A 16,618-nucleotide genomic window follows, 5' to 3' on the forward strand; every position below is an offset into this window, starting at 1 on the left:
TGCCTATAAAAGGACACATATAGAGAGCTTCAAAATCATCTTCACAACACACAACATCTCTTTCATTTACACATATATTGTGAGTGCATTCTTGGTGAGAATTCTTGTTCCATTTGAGAGAGTATTTGTGAGAAAAAATATTGTCATTTGTCCTCATCATTATAAGAGGATTTCTTGTACTCTTCTTTTTTACATAGTGGAATTTTGCTCTTGATCGCCCGTGGTTTATTTTTCCTCTCACACTGAGGGGTTTTTCCACGTTAAATCTTGTGTGTTATTTTCTTTATCCTTTACTTGCTTCTCTTTTGTTCTCAATTGATTCAATCATGTGCTTCCGCATTGTGCTCTAACCTTAACATAAAGGTTGATGGAGAAAAAGAAAATGGAAGGGATAAGCGGGAGCTCATACTTATCGCTCTGATACCAAGTTAAAATGGTAGAGTCATGCAAGAATCTTGATATAGCAAGAAAAAATAAGAAAATCATTCATCGAATGATTATTGAATTGATTAAAATGAATTGGATACAATGAATTCATCTTATAAAAGGAAGAAGAATACTAACTACTCTTACTAACCAACTAACCCATTTTTATTCTTAGAAACTAATAACTTGGACTAAAACCAATCCAACAATATAATATCTCATGTTCATATACATTATTATTTACATGTTACAATAATGATTTAATTCTTGAGATTATTTCTACTTAAAATTTATTATCTACCATTTGTTTCATAACAATGATGTTAAATTAGTTTGTACATTCATATAAAATCTTCAATCTGGACCTAACCTACCAAACTATGACCCTGTTTTTCAAAATCATGGTATCTCGTAAAAGTAAAGGAATTAATAAGCCACACGACCCTTTCGATATGAATCAACAATTTCTTTTGACATGTTTCTTTTTGGAATTGAATATATTTGAGCCATTCATGTCTCTATTGCTTAATGAGAGCCTAAAGTCAGAAGATTCTTCTCTTTCACCTTTGTTCTCCTCTTTTGTACTTTTCATATCTACAAATTCATAACCCATGCGTGCATGTACAGTCAAAACCGGTGGCCTTGGAAATGCGTTCAAGCTAACCTCCATGTGAACAGTAGTGCCGAAATCTATTTCAAACATTGCTAGTTGTTGCTTTTTTTATATTCTTTTATATCATAATTATACCTTATTTTATAATTCATAAACAATAGTGAAATAAGGGATTTCAATAGGAGTTTAGCATGATGCAGAAAAGGGATAAGAATTTGTTGTTGCAAAGAATACCCTAAACTATGTTACGACAAGGAAAGAAAAACAGTAAAAATAATAAATATTTAAATTTTTTTATTGACATAATATGTCATGTTAGTGTGGAACATATAATAAAAAATGATATATTACTCCAAAGTATATTTTAATTTATGTTCTAAATTAATGACAATAAAGTAAAAACAGAAGAAAAATATATATGTTTTATTTTTTTAATTGATATGATATATTTTCGTTAATATAAGACATAATTTGAGACATGGTTTAGTACAATATACCCTTAATTATAATTATAGAAGAGGGATAAATATATATTTTGCCATGTCTCAAATCATCTCCATAGAACTCCTCCTACTATTTTTGGTTGGAAATTGCCATTATTTGATTAACGGGGTCTTTTATTGAAAGATGGAGGAACATTTATACATCTTTGGTAGTCCTGAATCCTAACGCGATCTAGAACGGGAATAAATTGCGAGTACAAAAAAATGTTACTACCTTCCTCTCATATTATAGTTAAATTAGGTACCCAAAAAAATATTACAGTTAAATTTTAACAAATCAATCCATCATCAAGACAATAATCTAATGTATGTTTCTCTAATTATTCAATCTTACACTATAGTATACATATGAAATTTTATGCATTTTAGTTATTATCATAACTTTAATTTGGGAAAATAGTTTTTACAAATTTTACTATCTTAATTGGATGAGGGAATAATATATATCTCTATTTTTTATACATGAAGCTCGTCCTTTGGTTAGTCAAAGACTAACTATTTTCGATTTGATTAACCATTTTCGAAGCATAGAGAGCACAAGGTAGAAATCCAAGTTTGCTATCTATCTAGTAAGTGAGACTATCTCCGTTAATGGATAGGAAATTAATTTTTTTCCTTTAAATTTTAAGGGTAAAAATGTAATGTCATTTTAAATAAAAAAGGTATGAATGTCAACAACGGCAAATTTTGATCTAAACCTTAGAGGTAGCAACAATACTTAAATACAATTTATAAGTAAAATTAATTGAGTAACAAAAATCTACAGAAACATACATGATTGAATCATAGATTAAAATTTTAGGTATTTCATTTTTCAATATAAATCACTATGTTGTATGCAAAAAATTCTTCTTCATTCTTACTACTTAATTTTGTTTAGTTGTTTTCATTTCTAAAAATGATATTTTATGTAGTAGCTGAACTATAATAACTAAGATAAAATGAATAACTTGATAAAACAATATATGACTAATGACATATGATTGAGAATTTTCAAACTTGAATGACTAATGACACCAAGAACAAAATCTTGAAATTTGCATCTTGGACAAATCTTTTTTGCTCATTGAAATTAATAGGATATAATTTTTTGACAAAAATACACATATTATCAAATATTAAATAACTTATAAGCATTCTTATGATATATTAACGACACATATATAATCTCTTTCATCAAGTGTAGCATCATTATGAACTCAGATGAAATTATTTTGTTATAAACAATATCAACATCTACGTGGTAAAAGAACTTTCATTATGTATGATTTGTAGAAGGAGCACACAAATTGTGGTGTATTTATTTATCAAGCAACAAATTAAATAAATATGTGAGCTTCAACTAATATCTCCATAAAAACATCATTTGGGTATTGGTAACAGAAATACGTCTATTGTTCGAATAAAATGTATCACTTTATATGTCAATTTTTATAATTTAAAACTTTAATAACTAAGTATTATTCTAACCAAACACATCAAATAACACATGAAGTGACATATTTTTTGGGACATCATATATGTTGCAGTAGATAAAAATGTAAAAAGAAAAGGTATTTTAAAAATTCATGTGGCAGATGCCCCCATCTGTCCATTATAAGCTCCACCACTAAATGTCAATATATATTATTTTTCTTTTACTATTTCACATCACTTAACAGAGGGGAGTCTCACTCCTTTCTACTATCCACATTGTTAATGGTAAAAATATATTATTATCAAATCTAGTTAATATTTTCGAAACTAGTTAATAACCTTTACATGATTTTTCCCATTTTTATAGAACCGATGGCTTCCAATTTGATGAAGTGATTAGGGAACATACCAGGTTAGCATAATATAAATATAATGAAAGAGCTAAATTTAGGTGAACCAAACTGCCATAACTACTTATGATAATGCAAAGACGGTGGACTTTTAGGGTCTTTTTGGAATCAAATATTTGTCCTTGTTACAAGCGAATCGAAAAAAAGGTCAAATAATCTGACTAAGCTAGTTTCTCAGTTGCTTCCAAAGGAAATTAAAGAAAATGAGAAAATCTAAAAACACAAGAGGTCTGAAAACGACAAAAAAACTTTATCAAGTACCATGTTTTTTTCTTAGTTCGTGACTGGTTTCTTATGTGTAAATTTCCCCACGGTGTTCTTTTCTTGTCAGCATATAAATTTCCGTTGAAAAAAAGAGATTTAATTATAGAAACATTGAGGTGAAAATGATGGAAATGATTGATTCGTGTGGGCCCCACGAAAGAAGACTAACGATATGTACACGTGCACGTGCTCATCGGGGCCTCATTACAATTGGGCCGTATTCTGGTTCAGCAGTGGACCTTTACAATTAGTAACCACTAGATATTTATTTGTTACATCTTTATCCAGAGCCAGATTCTTCTCCATTACGGGAGATCTTAATTAGTCAAAAATACGTGAAAAAATAAAAAATTAATGACATTTTTATTCTCTTACTTTACATTATTATTATTATATTTTTGTCCTTAAAATACATTAAAAACCTAATTGTCGTCTCCATTATTGGAGAGGAGTCTAACTCCTTTATTTGATGAACAAGATCATCTCTATTACTATAGTGAGAAGTTCTCTTTTTTCTTTAGTTCTAAGAATAACAATGTAATCTTACTATAAATATAAAGTACACAAATGTTATTACAATTTTCTTTTTCTTTTGAAATCTTATACTATCAAAATATCCATGTTTGCTTTGAAAATAAAATAAGTGTTGATAATACATTTTTTTTTACTATTACTAAGATAAAAAAGTACTTCTCCTTCCAAATTTCTTGGTATGCTCTTTATAACTCAAATGAAGTACATACAATTTTTTTGTCTTTCCTTGCGTTAAAAGAGGTCATGTGTAATTTTGTAAGATATATGATATCTCATTTTTCATTAAACTCACAATTATTTGCCGTAACTTGTTCGTAATTTTGCATATCATGTAATGAATTTTTATTCCCCGACTCAATTTTTCTAGTTCCGTCCCAAGAGTGTATTTGTGAACCTTAGTACATGCAAAAATGAGTTTTGCAAATGGTGTTAAAGATAAGTTTGATGAATTGACTTTATACTTAGATATATTATGGTTATAACTACTTTTGATAAAACCAAAGTGTTATTTAATGTTAATAGTTGATGATCTGGAGTTGAGGATTGATGGTCTGAAGTTGAAGTGGAATGGTCGGAAGAGTATGTTCGGTGTAGTATAGGAAAACAGGTAACTTGGTTGGGTAATCTTCTAGATCTGTCGGGGAGGTACATGAAAAGGTATTCTGACGATTAAGTCATTAGAGTAGTCTAGAGAGAATAAGAGTAAATAAGAGAGAAGTTATAACAATAAGTGTAGTAATAAATGAGGGGATGAGAATTAATTATATCCCCTTTGTGGTCTCTTCTATTTATAAGGCTTAGGAAGTGCTGAGATGACATCTGGTCATTGGCCAACATCTAACGAGTACAAGGGACATATTCTGGTCGTCCTTACTTGACCTACATATCTGTCCTTGTCGATTTGTCAGTGGCAGGTAGAATGTTCAGGCAGCGTGACAGGTGGTCTGTGGTCTGACACTGATGACGAGTCAGCGGCACATTAAATGCTATGTCAAAATTGCATTCAATAACGTGTCAAAAGCCTTAATGTTGCGTCAAAAACATTTATTGCATCTGCCACGAGTGGATTCATCTAAGGCGAACAACAGGGACATGCAAAGTACCGCACGAGATACTCGAGTAGAAGGGGACAACCCAAGGATGCCGGACTAATAGATTCTTTTGAGGTTGGCGATCCGGGTATATGAGCGGGCTGGAACACAAAGTTATTTGGATTATGTCACTAAAACCAAAACTAAGTTATGCCGAATGAAAAAAAACAAAAAAAAATGTAAGCACTGATTTCAAATCTACCAATATTTATCGGAAAAAACATTTGAACCAAAAACAAATTCACGTAACTAGGAATTTGCACACCGAAAGTTATGTTGCACAGGAAGGGCAAAAACATTTGAAGGAATGTAAGATAAGACACAAATATTCCAATATACATACTTTAGGTTATGATCGATACAGGACAATTTAATTGAATTATTGGCCTGTTGGACAAGACGAGTCACTGACTAGTCAAAAGTGTTCCGGTTTTGTAGTGAAGTAGTATCTTGCAATGAGTTAATATGCTACATTTCAATAATAAAAAAGGACAAAGAAACTAAAAGGTACACTCAGCTGATAGATACTTCATTCTTATTGTGGATCTCAATTTATTTGGCGTATTGGTTTTGGTGTGAAAAGTTGGAAAATGACTTCGCATTTGGAATTTATTGACCACAAAAAATTAGAAACAAGCACGCATGACCGAAGCCACTGCACACGAAGGACACACGAATACATGACGTACAATGCATCATGCATCTCACATAAGCATGTCTTCAACAATTTCAGACGTGGATTTCATAATCCACTGACTCCACTCATGTACATGGTTTAAGTCTCGCACATTAACTTGCGTCCTTCAGAACAATAAAAGTGAAGCGAGATAGGAAAATAAAACCGGACAAATTAAAGAAAGCCTATGGTTTTAAGCCAGCACACTAAATAACATTTATGTCTTAGTTTAATGAGTATTCAAGTTTTATTATTCATATATTATTTTTATTTTAAAGCCAATAATTATTTATACATAAATATTTTAATAATCTAATATTTACATTGTTTGTGTGTATCAAACTTTTTTTATTTTTCTCTCTCACTTATATGTGATTATAAATCAAGTTTAATAGGTATGCACTGTATATTTTTTACACTAATCGTTTCATCATTTATATGGTAAGGGTCAATAAAATTATTAGTTTAATCACTAATACATATATAAATGATAAGTGATGGGTTGATAATGTAAAAAACATTTATATTGTTAGTGCACACTACTTTATCTTATAATACTAAAAAAATTGAGTACTTTCTCTTATAATAATACAATTTTGAGTATGTAAATTGTATCATAATTATTTTGGAGTTCCTGTGATATGAATATAATTTTATTGTTTGAACAGTTGAACGTTATCATTTAACATTACATTTATTAACTCTCATTTATTTATTTTCCTGATACATTAGCGAATGATTGCAATGAGATAACCTCTGTTCAAATTTCTGGCTTAAAGCTTGACAACCTAACATGAGAAAAAAAGTTCCTTAGTTGCCATTATACTTTTTTTTGGTGGAGTGTGTTAATCTGTAAGAACACTTAAGCCCAATTTGGCACTAACTTCTACTTTTTTTACAAACTACAAAGGATCAAAAGGCCTAAACACAATCTCACTAAACTAAAACAAGTATGTCCCATCTAAAGCCCAAGAAGCCCAGATATGTGAGAGTATCCCAAAACGTATAAGAAACTAGAAAAGCAGATAAAATTATCAATAAATTCTTAATGGGATATATACTTTTGTACCAACAAATCAGTGGAGTTATGTGGAGATTAAGATGCCTGATAATAGATATAATGATGAAAGAGTTGTGGGGTAAAGCAAATTGAGAATGTTTACGCACTATTAAAATAGCAGGCTATCTCATCTATGAATAATATATATATATATATATATATATATATATATATATATATATATATATATATATATATATATATATATATATATATATATATATATATATATATATATATATATATATATCTCTGTATAGTGTGTGTGCGGAACCACCAGCAACAGTTTTTTTGGACAATTTTGGCTTTATAATATAAAATACTTTCACTATGTGTTATAAATTATGCCCAAAGATGTTGGGATATACAAGAAACAGTTTCATAAGTATATTGGGCTGAACCATAGTAAACTTTGTGCATGATTGTGTGACATTATATCTACCATTTTTGTTCAATTAGAATCTTCATTTACAGTTTCTATCCACGTTAAACCTGTAATTATGACAATGCAAAGTGCAAGCACGGAATAGCTTTTTCCTGAAACTACCTTTACTAAACTTACTAGGCAACACTGCTATGGTGTATTGGCATTCAGATTTCAAAGTTCAAACTAATAATAGCTGTTTTATTTCTATTCAAAATAGTTAAAAGGTTGCAGTCTTTTTTCACTTAAGTAGTCTATCCCAGAATTATGGTTACTTTTTCTTTTTTGTCGGTAATTCAATTCTTCTCACAACACCACTTTTCCACAAAGTAGAAAATGATTGCTAGTAAATTTTCTGAAGTTTCATTTAATAAGGTTAACATAAAAACAGTGCCAAATTTCAAAACTCATCATCTAGTAAAGCATATAAATGTAATCCTAGTGCTATTTGCATAATGGCTAGAGGGGACCATTTTTCCTATGCTCTCAAGTGCATTACTCCTTTCATTAGCACCTGCACTTTTATTAATTAGTCTCCATTTCACACTAATACTGTTGCCATAATTTTCTCTTGGTGCAAAGAAAAGAAGGAAAGTTAATAAAGCAGAGTATGTTCATAATTTTCTACAATACAGACCTCAGGAATCTCCTACTTGATGCCTCCCAAATCATATCAATATTATTTTTGGTCCAACAAATCATATCAATATATATTAAAACTAACATGAACATGTTAGAAAAAGGGTAACTAGACCAAACAATATAAAAAAATAGGAAGCAAACAAAAGAATAATCTTTATCCAATATTCTCTTGTTAACAATTTAAACTGATCATGCTTATAGTTAGACACATTGCTTTCTTTTTTAGCAAGAGTTGTTGAATAATACTGTGCCTGCTGTTTCTAACTGCCAAACAATTACAATGACACATTTAGTTGCTACCAGAAAGCACCTAAATTTTGTGCTAGAGGTTGAATTTGGTTCATACCAAGAGAATCTTCCCAAACTCTATAATTTTATTCACTTGACAAGCAATCTTATAGTTATCAAGACTAATCACTAAGGGTATGTTGCCTCCAAAATCTAACTCGCAAATAGACCCTAAGGAATAAGTTTCATAAGATGAGTGGCTAGGTACTTAAGGTTGAGGGCCTGTAACACATATAACTGGTTCACAAGGCCTACATATGATTGGAGAGTGTTCTATTATTTGAACATTTCTCTATCTTTCACTTATTTTTATTTTTATATATACACATCTCATAAGTATATGTTTATTGTACACATATACAATAATGATGATTGGATCATGAAGGGCATCATTTTTCATCTTCAAATATTTTTGGCAAGAACTACTACAGGGGTTGAAACAAAAAGTCTAAAAGAACAATAACAATAATAATAAAGTTCACCTGTGACCCCAAATCCAATTTAAAGGGAACCATAAAGCAATGAAAAAATAAGATTCAAATGAACAAACAGATAGTTAAATAGAACATATCTAGATAAAGAGTAACTAAAGTATAAGCAAAGGTGTCTCTGCCTCCCTCCTTTCTTTTAAAAACTTAGCACACCCAAAACCTTAGAATTAGAACAATAGAATCACAATGAAAGGAAGAGAAGCAAAATCAACATCCTCTACAGATCTATTAGTATGTTTCCCTTCTCGAATTCAACTCGCACTAATGCATAATCCCATCTGTAGCCCTGGTAGGACTCAAGATCATAACAAAGGCTACCGCAACAACCACCGCGACCATCTTAAGAAATCAAGTACTACCAGATCAATTGGCCAAGTTAGCCCTTTGATATGGACCAATACCAAGTTAGAAATTACAGAACCAACCTCTCCAAAAGTTAACTGTGCTGGCAAAATCAAGGTCATTAGGCCTAAAACCACTGCTACCAAGAGCTGGCAATCAGTGATGGAAGAAATAGAGAAGATTCACAACAGCAATAAACACAAGAAGCGTTCTAAGTTAGCATTGTCTCTAAGTTTCAAAAAGGAAGTAATGCATTTATTGGCTTGTTTAAGCTGCATGAGATTAGACCTGCGGTGCTTTGGAACCTTAAACCCTGAAGGGGAAGATGATGAGGATATTGAAGATGAAGGAAATGGAGAAAAAGAAAACCATGTGGGTATAGAAGAAACTCAAGAAAGTGATAATGAAAATTCAGGAACTGTGTTTTCAAAATGGCTTATGGTGTTACAAGAGAATCAGACTAATGGGTTGCACAAAGAAGACAAAAATAATGCGTCAAGTGTTGAAGAAGCAGAAGAAGTTATTGTTCCTCCTCCAAATGCGTTATTGTTGATGAGGTGTAGGTCTGCTCCAGTGAAAAGCTTGTTGAAAGGGGAGAAAACTGAAGAACAAAATGAACACAATGAAGAAGGTAAAGTTAAAGAGAAAGTTGCAGGGGTAAACAAAGGGAAGAGTTTGAAGTCATTGATGGAGGAAAACAAAAAGAAAGAGAACTTGGTTGTAATGAGATACGACTCTGATTTTTACAAGATTTCATCTTCTGAGATTGCCAAAGATACTTGGATTGTTGGAGGGCTAAGAAATTCACTACCAAAGAGTCTACGTTGTAACAAATGATCAATCACGGTTACTGTTTTTCTTCTTTTCAAGCTCTAGAATCTATTTGTTTATGTAATATGCAGTTTGTGCCATTAATCTAATAACTAAATCCCTTTTTTGTTTTAGTATCTCGTTAATCATTGATAGAACTAGGTTTATGGCTTTGTAAGTTCTGCATATAAGTGCATGGAAAATAAAAACTTTCCTAGCATGTACGTCTATGGTTTGTTTTTAAGGTAGATGAAAATTTAAAAAACGAGAGGTGTTTCGTTTTAAAGTTAGGTTACTTGAGAAGTAGTTTTGCAAATAGCCTTTCGCTTAATGTCAACTGATTGAGCTAACTTTCATTTGCATGCATTTAGGTGTATGGCTTTGTATACTCTTTTATGTGATGTTATGTTATATTTGTGAGTTGAATTTTGGAAGAGAAAGAAATGGAAGAATTGAGAATAATGAAATATACTTATTAGATATTTTTACGGATTTTCATTTCATTTTTTTCTCCTTCAGAACTCATCTTGCAACTTTTTTTGCGAATTGAATTCATCTTATAAGTAAATTTCATGGCTTACAAGCTTTTCCATTCCCTTCATTACCCTCATAAATCCATACCTACCATTAATTAATAGTTAAACAAATACTAGGTTTATTTCAAATTGCAGTGTGACTGCCATTGTATAGTATAGCTGTTTTCTATTAACTTTTTAGTTCGTTTGCTTAAACTTCAATAACATTTAGCAAATGAGTTACTCTACTCTTTTGAAAGTAAAAGAGTTGGTCTGTCTACTATAAATGAAGTTACTTGAGTAATGATGCTACTTTTATTCTCTAACTACCTATTTATGAGTCATGACATGACCTGTTTGAAAAAATTAGAAACAATTTTTCATGATAATTTGCTTTGAGTTCTTCTGTTTAAATAAAGAGTTAACGTATACGCCCTACTTTATACTTTACTACACAAATAACCAAGAGATGATGACACTATACGCCCCTAGGTTTTGGTTAGAGATCGACTTGTTGTTATTTTCCGTGGGATTTGGCTAATCTCGTTTGACTTTTATGTCATTGGAATCACGTGTTTGTGAGATTATATGTGTTACAAAATAAATTGCAGAGAAATCAAGAATCCTTTTAAATTTTAGATGGATGTTAAAAGATAATATTTATAATAAGAGGATAGTATCATAATTTAGATATTACCATGTTGGAGTATAGGTGAGTACGCAAACTCAGCCTCTATTTCACCGGTTACCTATAACGTAAAAGCTGAAGCCAGCCTTAAACTCATTTACGTCAACTTTCCGCTTGGTGAACGTTTTTCAGCTAAATGAAAACTTTAAAGTCATGAAATACATATAAATGAGTGTAAAGCCTTCGCCTTTCGTTAATGGTTAATGGTGGTATTGGATCCTAGTTCTAATTGAAACAACAAATTGAGGGGTGAATTTTTTGATACATTTTGGATTCAAACCCTAGTTATTTTTGGATGTCTTTCAATGAACAAGTTTATAATTTTACATATGATACCTTTTGGATTCAAACCTATTGGAATATAATACCCTTTGTTTACATAGCCAAATTTTACGTATAACATTACTCTTGTTGTAAACATTAGCTTTAGCAGGTTATTCCACAGCGAATGGACATAGTAGAATATGTTTGAAATTATCAAGATTCTTCTCTTTGCTCCCCTGTTCCTATCTTATGTTATTTCACTTTGGGGATAAAAAAAAAAAGGATCATAACTTTTAGACCTTTTTCAATTATGTCACATGTCTTCATTAAAAGATTTCTCTATTAATGAAGAGGCAAGTGGTTATTTTCACTGATATTTTGAATGACAAAAATGTGATTTTATAATAAACAAAAGGATAAAAATGTCATTACATATTAACTTTTGTATTATTATATGTATTTATCTCTCCATAAAATCATTCTTACCCGTCTCATCATACACGATGCCTTAATATGCAAAAGTACAGTACAAAATCATAGCCTTATGAGTTGACTGCTCACCCAACAATATGCAGTGGTGTAATTAATATTTCAATCATCATTTTATTATCTTTCCTTATTACCCTCATCATTTACTTTGACTCTTGATTTTTTAGAACATTCCTTCTCCCTAGTGAAAATATACAAGTATAGTAGTTTTGTGGTTCTGAAGACTGCAAATCTTGCAGAGCATTCACTTCTCCCCCTCCTTTCAAATAGGGATTAATGAGAAACATTGTAGAAGAACAAAGAAGGAAGTGTATGCAGTAGTTTTCCTTCTACTATATCACAAATAGTACAATTACAACGAGTAATTCATAAGTCATAATGACAAACACTCCTGTGAAGAATATATACATAAAAAATGTTTGAGCTAGTCAAACTAATATGCATGCAATAATAGATATGAATACTTAAAGGCTTCTCAAACAAAAATCCTTTTAAACAAACAATTTTTTTTCTTATTTCCTGCACAATGTATGCTCTCATTTGAAGAAGTGAAATTATCTTCAGCTGCTATACAATATAACTGATCTTTCTAACGACTCGTTTTTTCCAGAAATTTCTTTTACCCTTGATCCGTTCTTGTATATTTTGAAGGTTGGGATAGAGCTCACACCTTCCGATTTCGCTAAGTAAGGATGGTCTTCAATCTCCACCTAAAATTGTAATAATTCAGGTATAAGTAAGAAACAATGTATAAAAGTCATTTTTCTGAATCAAACTATTGATTGAAATTGGTTTGTAGACTCTTTTTTAATCTACTCTTGTATAAAGGTTCCACATTTTTATATGACATGCTTGTCTAATGTTCATACCATCATAACTTTCGGTTAGAGAGCTCAAGATTCTTATGTTCCAACTTCCGAAATTTCAATTTGCATTCTCACTGGCTTTAAAGGTTAAACAATTCAAAATAAACCAACCTTGAGGAAATTAACTGATGGGAATCTCTTGCTGGTTTGCTCCAACATCAGCAATACTTCTTTGTTGGTTGTCTTGTTGCTAAAGAGGACCACTGTCATCCCTGATCAATAGCGAATATAACTGGTTAGTAGTGTTATTCACAATGCCCAGATTTAATTGTATAAGAGTTGCAGCCAATGTGCCTTACCAGGTAAAGTTACATAATGTCGGAACCGATCATTTGTAGAGATGAAAAGCAAATTTGAACCGAATTTCAAGTCCTTGACATCTTCTCCGCGTAACATCTTGAGTTGGAGCTGGGCCTCGAACAAAGCCTTGGCTACTTCCTCATCCCCTGGCTTTTCTCTTAATAGCAATTCATAGTCTTGAATAGCAGCTTCCCATCTTTCCAACTATATACACACACAAAAATAATAACAAAGGGATTATTTAATGCAAACAAGTATGTACCAGACGAATTTAATACAAATGTCGAAGCAATTAAGGTACCTTGGCATTGCAATCTGCCCTCCTTAATCTTGCTTTGCTATAACATGGTTGAACTTTAAGAGCTGCATTACAATCTTCAATTGCTTTCTCATATTGGCCTAACTTAGATCGACATGCTGCTCTGTTGCATATCAGAACTGAATTGTGTGGATCATGCTCTAGTCCTTCATTGTATGCGGAACATGCTTCCATGAATTTTGATGCCTTGAAGAGCAAGTTTCCATTCATTCTAGCCGATGTCGCTGCTCTGGTCCTCCTTAAAACTACATTTACATCTATGCTGCTTGGATCAGCTTTTGCTGCTTGCTGAGCTGCTTTCACAGCATCCTCAAACCTGATGACCCACAAAATGAAATTCCACTGAGACTCATTCCTAACTAGGGTCAGAAAATGTATCACCATTGATCATTAAATATAAAGAAAACATTGACAGCCTTAGGCTCATAATAGGGTAGTGAAATTTAACAGTGCTTGTATTAGTCAGTAATTCTCAATGCATTTATAATGCTTCAAGAAAAATATAGGGATGCAAAATTTTAGTACTTATTAGCATGCTTAGCATATCTTAACATACTATGCCAAATACATAAAGCATGCTTGGATAATTTGTCAAACACAAAAAATAAAGCTTTTTCACCAACCTTCCAGCTGCCAAGTGAACCTGTGCGCCTATAATCAATAGGTAAGCACTATGAGCCAGGCCAAATATATTGTTACACCAATCAACTGAAAACTGCGGCATTTTCTCGTAGGTGGCATGTGCCTCCTGATATCTTAAGAGCTTCAGCAAGGCTTCAGTTTTTAAAGCATATACCTAGCATACATAAACATTTTCTAATCAGCACAAGTCATAACAGCTAAGTGATCTTATGACACTAGCATGAAAGCAAAGGGGAATTCTAGAATACTTTCACGTCGGACGCGTTATTGGCCTATTCAACAAAGTTGCATACAAATCCAATGATTCAAAAAGTTTGAGTTATGAACTGACCTGTGGTGCTGAATCAGCACCTAAGGATATTGCAGACTGTGTTTCCTTTAGTATAACACTCCATTCACCGGCTTTTCGAGCTTCATTGCATTTGTTAAGGTGATTTTGAAGAGCCTGAGCTTGGAAAGCGAGTAAGGAATCAGGGCATGGGGTTGAGTTAATGCAATCCACTGCCTTTTCTGCTTCACCCAATCTGCATTAAAATTTTCAACCATGTAAGGAAAAATAATAACAAAACAAAAACAAACCCAATATCATAATCTGAATTATAGACTATATAGTAATTACCATATTGTATCTACTAGTCTTAATACATTAAATGAAGCATATATTTCAATTATTACCTGAAATATATTGTTGCCAAACGGTTATAAGCTCTGTGATAAGAAGGTTCAAGCCGGATAGATTCTTGACACTCAACAATTGCTTCCTGAAACCTTGATAAGCCAATCAAAGCTGCACTCTTGTTGCAATGATATGTTGCCTTATTTGAATCAATAGCAATGGCTTTGTCATACAAAGCCAAAGCCTCTTCAAATTTTCCCTGCTTGTATGCTTCATTTCCAATGGACTTCGACACTTCAGGGTCCACTTTGTTGTTCTTTGAACTTCTAAACTGTGCAAGGTCATCACTGTTCCCCCTTATGATATTACCCATCATGACCTTGCCAGGGTTACTATAAGAACTGAAAATAGAGTTGATATCTTTATTCTTAGGAACAAATTCCACACTTTTTCTTCTTGGTGTGTTGTTTACAAGTAAATTCCCAGTGAGTTTCAAGGCACCAAATTCTTTCACTGGGGACTTGTTGCTCTCATTGTCGCTCTGATGACTAGTGCTTATTCTAGCAAGTTGCAAAGAGTTTCCATTGGGCTTTCTCTCATCAGTAGTGTCTTTGTTTTGTTCAACTTTTGTGTGAGTTGTTGATGATGATGATGTTGATGTTGAGTTTCTTGCAGTGTCTGAATGTTTTTTATTTTGATCAATAAAAGTGACCTTTCTGGCAGGTTTTTTGGAGCTTCTTTGAAGAACCTTTGATTCATCATTTGGAGAAATTTGAGGTTCATTTTTTACATGATCTTTCTGTGGTGCATTGTTGCTAGGCTTCATGGGTAGTGAATGAACAGAAGATGTCCTAAGCTTATAGCTTTTGAGTTGGAGAATTCTACTCATGAAACCACAACCCAATTCATTCCCCACCTTGTTGTTCTTAACCTTCCCTGACATGTTTTTTTTTAAGGTAGCAATCCTTGTATTGTAAAATGAGTGTAAGCAGAGAAAGTATGTGAAGTCTCACAGAAAGAACAAAAGAAGAAACCTTAGAAGCTGAAATAATTGTGAGGTATTATTATGACATGGAAATATGAAGTGATGGCTTGAATTGGAAGGAGTAGTTTATATAAGAGTCTTGCCCTGTAAATAACCTTTTATATATATATATATATATATATATATAGACTCAAGTGAAAACAATTCTTCTTTTAAAAACAACAGTAGCTCTTTTTGGGGCTATAGAGACACAAAAAATAGTAACATACATGTATAAGGAAAATATATCAGGGTAAGTTGATGCAATCAAATTAGGGGAACCCTCAAAACTGATTCAGTAGTTTAAGGTAACAGTAGAGTTATTTGTATATCATATATTCAACAACTTCTCTTAAAATAAGTCAAACTATTTTTATTTCTCATTTCCTTTTAATTTTTTATCTGTGTCAAAAAAGTCATTGAAAAAACAATTAAAATTTGTCATTATTGTTAAAATAACATTTTTGTTAAGATAAATTGTTATATGAATTTAGGTTATTTATTATGATTTTTAATTTTTTTTGGTTAAAATTCATATTAAATTTGTATAGAAAACAAAAAAAAAATTGTGTACAACTAAAGTTAGATTTTAAATACTGAGATTGGAATAAAATATGAGAGTGGATGTGCAAAAAAAAATGAATAATCAACTTTTAGTTAGTGCTCTTAAAAAAAAGAAATTTTATCTTAACTTCACTCATTTTTAACCCATATATTCTTTTAGTCATAACAACACGGCATTAGCTTAACTTAAACTAATATGAAAAGCATATTAGCCCCACACAGAATGACTCAAAAAAACAAAGGAAGAAAGAAAGAATAGCAGGACTATAAAAAATGAGGCTTGTTCCACACATTTAATATTCTTAGGAGTTTAAGACTGAGTATTGACAAATAAAATAGAA

General features: G+C 31.7%; 2 protein-coding genes across 2 annotated transcripts; one reads left to right on the forward strand and one right to left on the reverse strand.

Moving 5' to 3' along the window:
- On the forward strand, positions 8,923-10,121 carry LOC109356402. Its single transcript, XM_019599730.1, has one exon. It carries the CDS (start codon positions 9,025-9,027, stop codon positions 10,015-10,017), a length of 993 nt encoding a protein of 330 aa, XP_019455275.1. The 5' UTR covers positions 8,923-9,024; the 3' UTR covers positions 10,018-10,121.
- LOC109355943 (inactive TPR repeat-containing thioredoxin TTL3-like) lies at positions 12,357-15,798 on the reverse strand. The gene is made up of 7 exons (XM_019599235.1): positions 14,749-15,798; positions 14,405-14,597; positions 14,055-14,227; positions 13,414-13,747; positions 13,112-13,316; positions 12,924-13,024; positions 12,357-12,656 (listed from the first exon to the last, which is right to left on the reverse strand). The coding sequence occupies exons 1-7, from the start codon at positions 15,630-15,632 to the stop codon at positions 12,507-12,509; spliced, it is 2,040 nt and encodes a 679-aa protein (XP_019454780.1). The 5' UTR covers positions 15,633-15,798; the 3' UTR covers positions 12,357-12,506.

Source organism: Lupinus angustifolius, chromosome LG09, assembly GCF_001865875.1.
Source record: "Lupinus angustifolius cultivar Tanjil chromosome LG09, LupAngTanjil_v1.0, whole genome shotgun sequence".
In the NCBI taxonomy this organism is placed as follows: domain Eukaryota; kingdom Viridiplantae; phylum Streptophyta; class Magnoliopsida; order Fabales; family Fabaceae; genus Lupinus; species Lupinus angustifolius.

Bases quoted from the DNA above. Each gene is read 5' to 3' on its own strand.
- LOC109356402 (XM_019599730.1), top strand. From the start codon at position 9,025: ATGAAAGGAAGAGAAGCAAAATCAACATCCTCTACAGATCTATTAGTA.
- LOC109355943 (XM_019599235.1), bottom strand. From the start codon at position 15,632: ATGTCAGGGAAGGTTAAGAACAACAAGGTGGGGAATGAATTGGGTTGT. The intron at 14,228-14,404 runs GTCAGTTCATAA...TATGTATGCTAG, and splicing joins GTGCTGATTCAGCACCACAG to GTATATGCTTTAAAAACTGA. The intron at 13,748-14,054 runs GTTGGTGAAAAA...GTGGGTCATCAG, and splicing joins GTTCACTTGGCAGCTGGAAG to GTTTGAGGATGCTGTGAAAG.